The sequence below is a fragment of the Elephas maximus genome, chromosome 1, assembly GCF_024166365.1.
Source record: "Elephas maximus indicus isolate mEleMax1 chromosome 1, mEleMax1 primary haplotype, whole genome shotgun sequence".
Taxonomy (NCBI): domain Eukaryota; kingdom Metazoa; phylum Chordata; class Mammalia; order Proboscidea; family Elephantidae; genus Elephas; species Elephas maximus.
In genome coordinates, this window is record NC_064819.1 from 49455494 (window position 1) to 49467788 (window position 12295).

General features: G+C 46.7%; 1 protein-coding gene across 9 annotated transcripts in view; it reads left to right on the forward strand.

Annotated features, from left to right (window-relative positions):
* RREB1 (ras responsive element binding protein 1) overlaps positions 1–12295 on the forward strand; it is a 190340-nt gene that overhangs the window by 143986 nt on the left and 34059 nt on the right. For 8 of the 9 annotated variants that reach the window (XR_007517197.1, XM_049883027.1, XM_049883000.1 and 5 more), the window contains exons 7-8: positions 3383–3527; positions 4294–4430. Coding sequence is in view for 8 of the 9 variants with exons in the window: in XM_049883027.1 (XP_049738984.1) it covers positions 3383–3527; positions 4294–4430 (282 nt within the window). In the remaining variant the exon portion in view is untranslated. Of the gene's footprint in view, positions 1–3382; positions 4059–4293; positions 4431–12295 lie in introns of those variants that run through there. The other variant, XM_049883065.1, reaches the window with a different exon arrangement.

Genomic DNA, 12295 nt, shown 5'->3' on the forward strand with positions numbered 1-12295 from the left:
CAGAGGCGAAGGAGCCATCATTGGCCCATTCTGGTGCCTGGCCCACTTCCTGTGAGCATTTGGGGAGGAAATGTGGCCACTTCTGCTGTTGGAGGCCGGGGAGAAGAGAAGGGGCCAAGACAGGGGAGGCACCGAATCACAGATCACCCCAGCTTCAGAAATGGCTGTACTTCCCAGGCTCTGGCTGTTCAGTTGTTGACTGAATTGAGTTCTTCAGTGAGCTTGCTTCTGTTGCTTACCACGTGGCTGAATGGATTTGTCCCTCCTGTGTTTTAACCAACACCCAGAGGTTTAGTCCTAGACTAGAGCACTGCTTATCCTTAGAACCTGGAGCTCCAGCTGGGCTCAGTCAGGGAACTGGAGCAGGTTGACACATTCAGCAACTTTGTACTCGACAACAAAGCCCATTAGATTGCTTTGACCTCATTTTTTTTTTTCTCTCTCTCTAGCAGCAGTGCAGTCCCAAGGCAACCCAAGTTCCTCAGACAGGACAGAGGCTCTAGTCCTTGTGCAGGACTAGACATCCGAACTGTTCTATGCCCCTGACCTGCAGGCTCCTCCCCACCTTTGTTTTCCTACTGAAATTTGGGTAGACTTTGGTGGCCAACTGGTCAACCTCAGGGCGCAGTCACTCACATAGGGCAGAGGGGAAGTGTTCAGGGTCAGGTGGATGCCCCAAGATCCCAGCATGTGATTCAGAATGGAGCCCACTGACTTGGCCGGTGGAGTGGTTTGGTGTAGGGCAAAGAGCCGACAGACCTGGGTTCTTTCTAGGCTGTGTTACCTATTAGTTGTGAAGCCTGGGCAGGCCAGCCTCCGGGTCTCCATCGCCTCATCTGCAAAATGAAAAGCCGTCTGTGTGAAGTACCCAATCCATACACTCCCTCAGTGCTGTTCCCTCTCCCTGTTCCTCCCCCACTTGGGGAAACAGCTTCTCTCAAATCCCAAGAACTAAATCATAAAAGCAACATTTTGTATTTTTGTAAATATTTGTATCATATAATTGAAAAGATGTAGCTTGAAATGTACTAGTGAATTGTTTACAAATATCAGTCTCTAATTTCTAATACTCTCATAGATTCTCATAGCCACATGTTCATCTGCACAAATGAAGTTATGAGAATGGTGTTAATTTTTTAGATTAATTCTAATTTATTGAAAGGGCGGGTTTCATTTTAATGTGGCTGATAATTTTGATACTAATTTATAGCCCTTAATATTATCATGAAGCCCTGATGGTACAGTGGTTAAGCACTCAGCTTCTAACCAAAAGATTGCTAGTTCAAATCTACTAGCTGCTCCTTGGATACTCTATGGGGCAGTTATACTCTGTCCTATAGGGTCTCCATGAGTTGGAGCCTGGGTGGCGCAGGTATTTTGTAATGGGCTGCTAACTCAAAGCTGACCATTCGAACCCACCCAGCAGCTCCATAGAAGGCCTGGTGAACTGCTTCCATAAAGATTACAGCCAAGAAAACCCAATGGAACAGCTGTACTCTGGAACACGTGGGGTCACCGTGAGTCTGGGACCAGCTTGATAGCAGCTAACAACAGATACCATACTTTCTCAATTTTTGAATTTTTTTTTTTTTAATAACATTTCTAAGACTGGGTTGTACCATATAATACATTTCTAAAACTCACCACCTTTTCTGTTTTTCTTCCAAAAGCTGACATTCAGTGAAGGTCTGTCTTAGGTAACAGTCATCTTGGAAGGGAGGAAGTACTTAGAACAAGCCTGTTTGTTTCTGTCAACTTTCTCGAGCCTTACATGACCAAGAACTAAGCAATAAAGCACCCTTCCCTAATAATCTACGCAAGGAATTGTTTGGACGTAGACAATGATGGTTGTCTGTGATTACTTTGCACTTCTTCCCACTGGATCTTCCAGCTCAAGTACCCTGGTTCCCCTTGAGAGGACCAAGGCTCAGCCTGGGCCTCATTTCCTGACTCCCATGTCCTCAGAGGTTCGGGCACACCTGTAGCAGTTCTAGCTGGACTGGTTATAGGGCTGTTGTTTAGGTAGGGGGGTAGTATTGGAGGGGTCATTAATGTGGGGACCCATCTACCTTCTAGACTTTGTAGAAGCAGAACAAAAGAGGTGGTGTGGTAGTCTCCAGCACCTTATATCCACAAAGTCATAGAAAAGTCGAGTCCCAAATATCGTAGGGGTCATGTGTGGGAAAGGTGTTACTGTAGCCATCTCATTAAAGGATTGTCCTGAGCAGCAGAGGCATGTTGCTGCCCATGGTTCACAAGCATTTTCATTCTCGGCTCATCTCCCGGGTCCTCTGAAGAAGGCACAGTAAAAAGTGAGCTGAACTTCCTTCTGTGAACAAAAGTGTGGCAGGGTGGGTTATGAAGACAGCTCTTGTTTCCCTTTCCCAAGAAATTTGCAAGTGTGACAGTCGTATGAAATGGGTGTATATGAAAAGCTTCAGCTCCATCTGGTAGAGTTGACTGAGAATCTGATGACGATGGTGGTGATGGTGATTGTCTTAGGAACGCTAAACCATTTAGACATCACAAAGTCAGGACATCGAGACTGACGATCTTTTTGTAATGTCCTTCTTTCTTTTCCTGTATATCTTGGGACTTGTTTTTAGAATGTTTGTTTTAGGACTTGATAAAGTCATTTAAATCAGGCCACTCACAAAACTGTCTTTTTAGAACAGGTGTATGCACACTATGTGTAGACTTTCTTACTCTATGTATATTCATAGTCCTATAGATACCAGAGTTGCAGCATTTAATTTACTCATTACATTGTAGGCTACTTTCAGGATCTGTAAATCCGCCTCATACTGCAAACAGAATGAAAAGACTTTCAGGACATCTCTCTGTCAGCACTTCTCAAATGTGACCCCAAATTTAACTCCAGTGGTGGACAAGAGAGAACACACACCAGAAGATGGGGGTGAATTCTGGAGCAAACACAGACCTTTGCTTGGTTTATGAACTAGGAGAACAGCTTTGGTCCTGGGAATTCTATATTCTGTGGAATTATGCTATACAATTTTTTTTTTTTTTTAAATATTATGTTTTGCCAGAGTCAGTAGAACAAATGGGTCGTCAGATGGTTTGGTTTCATCTCATTAACGCCAGTTAAGTTTATAAATATCTGTCAACAGACAGCAGAGCGTTGAGCAACATTTTTGGATAGTACTTACAAGAGCTTTAGGAGAGATTCAAGGAGATTGCGATGTTTTAAAAGAGAGAAGAAACTGTGAATTACAGTTCTCTGTCTCTTAACTGGGTTAAGGAAAATTCAGTGCCAGTGCCTGAATCTAAAATATAAAAAATGTGAAAGATAAATAGATGAACTACTTAAGAGATTTTCGTTAAAACACATTGTGTGTGTGTGTATGCCTGTTCTTTTCAGACATATGAAGATTCACGAGAAGGACCCCAACGGTGCCACATCTGCAGCCCCTCCGTCCCCTCTAAAGCGCAGGCGGCTGGCCTCCAAGAGGAAGCTGAGTCACGATGCTGAGTCTGAGAAGGAAGACCCCTCGCCTGCTAAAAAGGTTCTGTCTGCTCCCAGCACCAGCAAGCCTCGTCACGAGACTTTTGGCAGAATTACCTCTAATCTGTATTTTCATAGTTTGGGGACTTGGCAAAAGTCCACCCTAAGCTTTTAACCTACTTTCCCATACTGTTCTGTGAAATGTCCATGGAAAAAGAGTACCAGTGTGTGCTTCCTCTTTGAGTTACCTCCCTGAGCCCAGTGATGAAGTGAAGAGCTTTTTAAAATTTTCCATGCCTTTTAAGTTGCTTCTTGGACTAGAATGTAAGCTTCGTAAGAGTTAGGAACTCTTTTGCCCTCACTCTTGTACCCCCAATGCCGAGCACATAGTAAACACCAGTTGTCATTGAGTCGACACTGACTCCTGGCCACCCCGTGTGTGTCAGAGTAGAACTGTGTTCCATAGGGTTTTCAATGGCTGATTTTTCAAAAGTAGATGACCAGGCCCTTCTTCCGAGGCACCTCTGCGTGGACTCAAACCGCCAACCTTTCAGTTACCAGCTGAGCACGTTAACCGTTTGCACGGCACATAGTAGGTGCTCCGTAAATCTTTGCTGAACGGGTGAGGGGGTTGAAGGGTGGATGGTCGATAGTGTTCAATGAGTATTTGTTATGTGAATGAGTGACTGGTCGGTAGTGTTCTTAACACCAAGGGGTGAGAAGCACCCTTTCCTTTCTGGTAATGTCTGGACTTAGTGTTGATTTCACTTCTGAAGCAAACCCACGTGGGAGGCCTCCCTGTGACTTTATCTTTTCTTTTCCCTAAGATGGTAGAAGATGGGCAGTCAGGTGACTTGGAGAAGAAGGCTGATGAAGTTTTTCATTGCCCAGTGTGTTTCAAGGAGTTTGTTTGCAAGTATGGGCTGGAGACCCACATGGAGACCCATTCAGACAACCCTCTAAGGTAGGAGAATTCCTGCTTCTTCTGGCTCATGTGTGATATATTCTTATTTTCCATTTCTCTAAACTGGAAATGATCTAACTTTTATATGATGGCATTAAACCAAAAACCAGTTACTGTTGAGTCGATTCTGATTCATGGCAATCCCGTGTGTGTCAAAGTAGAATCATACTCCATTGGATTTTCAGTAGCTAGTTTTTGAGAAGTAGATTGCCAGACCTTTCTTCCAAGGAGCCTCTGGGTGGACTTGAACTGTCAGCCTTTCAGTTAGCAGCTGAACGCATTAATCATTTGCACCACCCAGGGACTCCTACAGTGAGTCATGGTGGTTTGGTGGTGGAATTCTTACCTTCCATGCGGGAGACTCAGGTTCGATTCCTGGTCCGCACACCGCATGTGCAGCCACTGCCTGTCTGTCAGTGAAGGCATGCGTGTTGCTGATGCTGAGCAGGTTTCAGCAGAGCTTCCAGACCAGGACTAGGAAGGAAGTCCTAGTGATCTACTTCCAAGAATGAGCCAGTGAAAACCCTGTGGATCACGATGGTTTAGTCTGCAGCCAACTCTGAGGATGGTGCAGGACCAGGCAGCGTTTCATTCCGTCGTACATGGGGTCACCGTGTGTTGGGGACTGACTCCATGGCAGCTGACAGTACTGACAATGTGAACTGATCAAGAGAGGAAGGTCTTGTTCTGACCAGGGCCCCAATAAGTGGTCCTGGAGCGAATGGGAGAGAAATGCAGAACAAAACTCAGATTCCTAAAACAGGCCAGACTTATTGGACCAGCAGAGATTAGATGAACCCCTGAGACTACTGCTCTGAGATACTGTTTGAATTTGGAGCTCAACCCACTCCCAGAGGTGACCTTTCAGCCAAATGACAGATTGGCCCATAAAATAAATACTATCACCTGTGACTCTTATGCTCCTCCAAATTATCATCTAGATGAAACCAAATGGTTGACATTTACCCTACACCAAAGGTGAGAAGGCTAGCAGGGACAGGGACGCTAGATTAATGGAAACAGAACAACCAAAATGGAAATAACAAGAATGCTGATACGTTGTGAAGAATATAACCAATGTCACTGAACAATACGTACAGAAATTGTTAAATGAGAACCTAATTTCCTATGTAAACTTCCACCAAAAACACATATTTTTTTAAAGCAAATAAATGAACATTTATATATTTTAAGTTAAAATTAAAAAATTGAAACAAAAAAAACAAGAGAGGAAGGTCCTATTTAAGCCAATGACATTAGTAAGGCGTTAAGAATAGTGTACGGTGGGAGCCTGAGAAGTGTCAGAGAGGCGGCTGTGTTCTCAGGGCATTGTTAGGCAGTCCACTCTGCTTGCGCTTGGCCCTGTGAGGTACCTGAATAGATCGCCAGTGGGCCCTGTGTGCTGCAGGTTCCCTGTCACAAGTGCTTTTGTATAGCAGTCAGGTTTTCTTCCCATAGCTGTGTGTGAGGGTGTGGTAAGGGCTGCCTGTCCCACACCAGGCACAGTGCTGGCACATGGTAAATGTGCTCGTGAGTGTTTGAACTGAGCTGGACTGGGAGCAGAGAGACCTCAGAACACTTAGAGGGAAAAGAGACATCCAGTGGTCTCAGTGCAGCAGTGGTAGCTGGTTGGCTTACCGCTCCAGGTTCCGCGTCCAGTCTGTTCTGGTTCCAGCTGCTGACCCTAGCCTCACCAGGCAGAAGACAAAGATGCCAATAACTATTTTCCAGCCCAGTTTAGGGAATCTCATCATTATTTCTCTACCTTCTCCTAGAACTTTTTCATCAGGCAAAAAGTTCTGTGTTCTTAATGAACAGATGGATTTAGAGCCTTTTCTTAGGGAATTGCTACTTGTTAAAATGTTACTACCATACTTTTAAAGAGTTGAGAAGAACGAAGAACGTCTGAGAGACTTCAAAGTAGCATACCGTGAAAGTCACAGCTTAGGGCTCATTAAAGAGCAGAGGTGAGTATATGTATGTAGTTGTAGCTTTGTGTTTTAGAAGGCAGCTTGGGAGTGTAAGAATTTGGGCATCTGTTGGCCTGAATCACCAGATTTCATTCCTCAGGACGTGTGTTTAGTTGTGACTTAGGCGTAAGAAGGCCTGAGCAAACTGAAGACTTTTTTGTTGGTGGAGGGAAGCCTAGTTGTATAGTAATTCAAAACCATGTCACATATCCTCAATCACATTAGCTTGACATTCTTCAATTAGGGAAGCAATTTATGAAGAGTCTAAACCACCGAGTGAGTGAAGTGCTATAAAGTGTCTTTATGTAACTCCCTAGTCTCAGGAAATTGCACCATGTGCTGGTTGTCAGGACACCAGGGTCCTAATAGTTCTCTAGGCAGAGGACCTGAGCAAGCAGAGGCGACACTCCAGATGAGCCTCACATGGGGAACTGTGGGCAGAGGCAGGGACAGCCCATGGGACCCCAACTCCTTTCCATACAGCGCCGTCACCCAGAATGGTAGGCACACCCCTTGTCTCTCTCCTTCACCAGGTATTTTATCTCATTTGTTACTTTATTTTGTGATCAGAAGTCATCCTAGGAATGACCCACTTGCCCCCTTCTAAAGAATCCTTTTTTCACAGGAAAAACCTGGCTGTCATGAGAGATTTCTGGGCAGCTCCAGCCTGCAGAGCACAGTGCATAACAGTGATAGGAGAGGTGTGTCCTCCGTAATGCTGGTTTGGTCAAGGGTGTGGTTTCTCCTGGGCCTTCCTGACCGGAGCCCTGCTCCAGGGAAAGGTGATGCAATAAAGTGCTCAGCTATTAACTGAAAGGTTGGCAGTTTGAGTCTACCCAGAGGTTCCTCAGAAGAAAAGCCTGGTAGTCTACTTGGGGGAAAATCTGTGGAGCACAGGTCTACTGTGACACACATAGGGTCACCATGATTCAGAGTCTGCTGGAAGGGAGAGGCAGGGGTTTCCTAATCTGAGAGGAGGAAGGTAGGAACGCATCTGGACGCTGTCTCCCATGCACACGCAGAGCAGCCCCAGCGGATAAGTAATTCACTGCAGTGGGTTTGTGATGTTGAACCTCAAGCTCTGCCTGTCCTGCTAACAGGGTAGAGCATTGTTGTTACCTAGTCAATAATAACACCCTTTGTTTGGTCAGGGATGAATGGAGAAGTTTTGTAGCCTTTCCGGGAGCCAACTCCTCTGGGCAGCCATTCATTCCCGTGACCTCCCTGGACACCCCGAGTGCCCGGCGGTGCCACGTATAGAAGCAGGTCACCTCACGGGTGGGATGGGATGGAAGGCCATCCATCCACCCTGCTTTGTCTAGTAACCCTAGCTGGGTGGGGTGGGGCTTAGGCCTGGAGACCAAAAGGAGCTGATTACAGAACAGAGTTAATTCCTCTTTCCCCTAACTGCCCACATAATACCCTGCTTTAAGAGGATGCCTTGGGGGCAGGCAGGAGCCAGGAGGACCTAACCAGGCAGTGAACTATGACAGAAGCTGGTCGGGAGAGAGAGACTGCTAACCCAGAGCTAAAATAGGCACCAACTCCATTTTCAAACCCCAGAAGGCATCAGAACCATGGAGGGATGCTACCAGCTCAGACAGAAAGTTTATAACTCAAAACAGCTGTTGGTTTCTCGCTCTCCTCCCCTACCCTACTCCCCAAGTTGGCAAGGTGCCCATTGTGCCTTCGTGAAAGCGCTGGGAGCCCAAACTCATCAAAATGCCGAGTCGATTTTCCTCCACTTCCCGTGTGTTTCACATGAACCAAGTGTTCGTGTAGAACCAAAAGGAAGACCCGGAGCCACTTGTAACCATTCTGGCCCTCGGTGTTGATTATGGCTGGTGCCCAGCCATGACCAGCAATAAATCCTCATCCTGTCCAGCACCCCCAGCAGAGAGAAGAGAAGGCAGCAAGGAGAGAGACCAGAGCTTGCTGGGAGCTGGCATTTGGAATCTGAGGCTAGCGGACAAAGTGTTCAGGGAGCAAGGGGATGGAAAGAGGACACCCCTGTGTGAGGATGCTGCATGGTGTTGGATATCTTGCTCGGTTATAAGAATAGAACAGAGTGACAGTTTGTAGCTTCTGTGAAGAAGTTAGATGGGAGGGAAGTCCAGGTCATCGGTGCCCAATGGAAATAGAATGTGAGCCACACGTATTATTTTAAAAAGAAACAGGTGACATTAATAATAATTTATTGACTGTATCAGTATACCCCCAAGTAGAATTTCAACATGTCAATATAAAAATTACTAATGGTATATTTTATATTCTTCTGCTAAGTCTGAGAATCGGAGTGTGTGTAAGAATTACAGGACATCTCAATTCAAACCAGTCACATTACGAGTGCTCATAGCCACCCGGTGCAGGCCTAGGACAAGCCCACCCATGGCTGGGAGAGCCCAGCTGTGAAACAGGAGGTGCCTGGCCTCCTGTTGGAAAGACTTGCCTCAGGCTGACCTAGCGGTGGGTCAGAAGATGGCCTGGGGGCTGACCCCTGAGGTCTCCCTGTGTCTCTGTGGCTGCTGCTGAGGGTGGCATTTGGCAAAAGTAGATTTTTCAGAAGTAAAGTGAATTTTGGTATAATTTTAAATGGCTTCTTGATTAAAGGAGGTCAGGTAAATAATTTTTAAAATCATTCCAGTCAAGATGTATTCAGCAGATCATTGGGTGCTTATTGTGTGTTGGGCACTTTACCAGACTTGAGAACAGTGTTCAAGACAGGCCCCCCCTCAGGGAGCTACAGGCTAGTCAGAAAACAGAGGGAAAGAGGTAAATTCAGGGTGGGAGAGTAGACCTTTGTCCTCTTGTCCAGGGAGAGAGAGCTTGTTATCTGGTCGGGGTAAAACTTTTCTTGTGGTGTTTTGCCTCAGATGGTGTAGCACTTCCCTGTGCTTCCCCTGGATTGAGACCTTCCTCAAACTCTTGATCTTGGTTGTCTCTGAGGGGCTTTAAAGCGATGTCCTAAATCTAGCTCAGGATTAGCATGCGGGGAACCCCAGGGAGGCTCTGACAGGCACACAGGCCTGGGGGAGGGCATTGTCTCAGGAGGGTCTGAGAGCAGTCCCCCAGGTTGGAGGTGCCTTGACCATCTCTTCAGGATTCTCCAGCGTTCCGAGGAACGTTCAGTGCCCTTCACTGCTACCCGCCCCCCACACACACACCCATCACCTGCAGAGACCTAGGACCGATGAACGTGGCATCGGTCCCACACGTGTTAAATGCTGTCCTAAAAATTGAAAAAATGTGTCACACAGTATCCTCCAGCCTCTTGTATTTGTGAGTCCTGGGGGCTGAGGGGGGAGGGGAAGGTATGGACATTGGAGGTGTCCTCTACGCTGCCCAAGGGCAAGGACTGGCTGGCCCGGGCTCTGCACACGCCCCGCGTCAGCCCTCTGACAAGTCAGCCCAGCTTTTTGCCCAGCATTTCAGTCCAGGCTGGTTTGGTTGAACAGCCTGAGGAGGGTGGTGGGACTCAGTGTACAGCCTGGGTGGATTCCTGTGCTCCGGGGAGGGGCGGCGCCGCCTGCCCGAGAAGCCAGGGAGCTGTCACTGTGCCCTCGCTGTTTCTCCCAGCAACTGGGAGAGATTAGTGCAGCTGTTTGATGTCAGTTCTCAGGCCTGGGATGGGTAAGGGAGAGGGCTGGGGGAGGGGAGGAATGTCTGAGCCCGGGTGGGGCTCCCTGCAGGAGAAGCTGTTTGCTCTCACTCCTCCTTGCCTCTGGAGACAGAGAAGGAAAAAAGGAAGCGTGAAATCCCTTTTAAAAAGGAATGTCAGTCTCTACATTAAAAAACTGTAAGGAGCAAGAAATTAAGTGTCCCCAGGAAGTGGCCAGGGCATGCTGCAGCTGTGTCCCAAGGTGGGGGCATTTTCTGAGGACAGGGCAGGGAGCCTGGGCCAGAGCTTTAGGAAGTGCTCTCAGTGCAGCCACCTTCTGTTCAGGCTTTAAGAACATGACCTGGTGCTTGGAGGAGTGGGGGTATCTGCAAATAAGTGTCCTCCCGACTTCTTGGCCCTAAGCCATCCCAGACCTGGCTCCTGGTATCTCCTAGGCCTCAGGCGAGTTGAGGTTTTCTTATCTGCAGAGTAGACTTTAGGACTGTTGTGAGGATTAAGAAATCCCTGGGTGGGCTCTTGGATACTAACCAAAAGGTTGGTCTTGGAACCCACCCAGAGATGCCTCAGAAGAAAGGCCTGGCAGTCTGCTTCCAAAAGGTCACAGCCGCTGACACACAACCCTGTGGAGCAGCTCTGCTCTGACATACACACAGTCGCCATGAGTGGTGAGGATTGAGGAAGAAAATCCACAGACTGATACCACAATCCTTGGACTATAATAAATAGCACGTGAACAGTTACTTCCAGTGCTGCTGTTTAGAAAGTGTGTCTTTTTTTTAAAGTTTGAAAGCTTCCAATATTTACAGTTCTGGTTTTGTGCCACTGCTGGAGTGTCCCATTCCAGTGAAGTTGAGAAGGAGTCAAATTCCAGGATTTCCCTGCAGGAACAGAGGAACTATCAAAACTATCAGCTGGACAGAAAACATGAAAGCAATTTGTCCTTTATTCCTTATTGTTATTTTAAAGAGTCTACTTTTGCTTTTATAAAGGTTGGGAAACTGAGCAGCTATTTAAATTTGGTTTGAGTCCTACCTACCAGATTTTATAATCCAGCTGCATTGAAAGCCAGGTGTTTAGACACTTTAAGGGACCCGGCACCTTGAAATGAGTACAGCTGCACGATATTTTCCTTACATTGTTGGCGGAACCTGAGTCTAAAGAAAGGAGTTTCCTGAAGTTCGAAATTTGCCAGTTTACCCAGCAGTCTTTCAAAAATCTACCCAATATGGTAAACAGAATTTAACCCTGTCTGGATGATGGGGGTGGGGTCCTGTCTCCTCCCTAACTGCCAAGATAATAGACTCAGTAGAATTACATACAAGTAAAAGTTAAGAGGCCAAAGTAAGCACCTGAATGGCTTATCTCTGACTGTTCTTAAGCCTTTTTGTTGACTTCAGGATTTTCATCTTGCTCTGGAGAGTTAAGGTCACCAGGTGAATAAGATATTTATTCTATAGCAAGCACTGGGGGAAGCTAATCCCCAAATTGTTTAGCTGCTATTTAAAAAAAAAAAAAAAAAATCCACTTCTGCAGCCTTGTGTTCCATTTTTGGATGTGACTTGCTAATAAATCTACCTTAGGTTTGACTCTAGTCTGGGGTCTGTGCACGCCCCCCTCCTGTTTTGGGCCCCTCTTATAGGTTCCAGCTAAATAGTTACAGGTTCAGTCTTTGAGGGCTGATTCCTTTAATGGCAGTAGTTATTCCTGATTAGTAATGGTTAGCCCTACTGTAAGGAGCCCTGGTGGCACAGTGGTCAAGTGCTGCTGCTAACTGAGAGGTCCGTGATTTGAACCCACCAGCTGCTCCATGGGAGAAAGATGTGGCAACCTGCTTGCATAGAGATTACAGCCTTGGAAACCCTATGGGGCAGTTCTGCTCTGTCCTTTAGAGTCACCATGAGTTGAAATCAGCTTGACGGCACTGGATTTTTTTTTTATTGGCGCCCTACTGTGAGCCATCAAAAGTAGAAAAACAAACTAGTTGCTGTCAAGTGGACTCCAACTCATGGCAACACCATGTATGTCAGAGCAGAGCTGTGTTGTGTAGGGTTTTCAGTGGCTGTGACCTTTCAGAAGTAGATTGCCAGGCCTTTCTTCCCTCGCACCTCTGGGTAGATTCCAAAAGGTTAGTATCCGAGTGCTTAACCGTTTGCGACACCCAGGGACCCCCTGGATCTACTTAGGGCCGGCATCGTCACTCTTTCCCCACACAGGGTGGCTGTACTAACACGTTCATCACACTACGTTTTTACCCCAGCCCAGAGTTATTCTGCTTT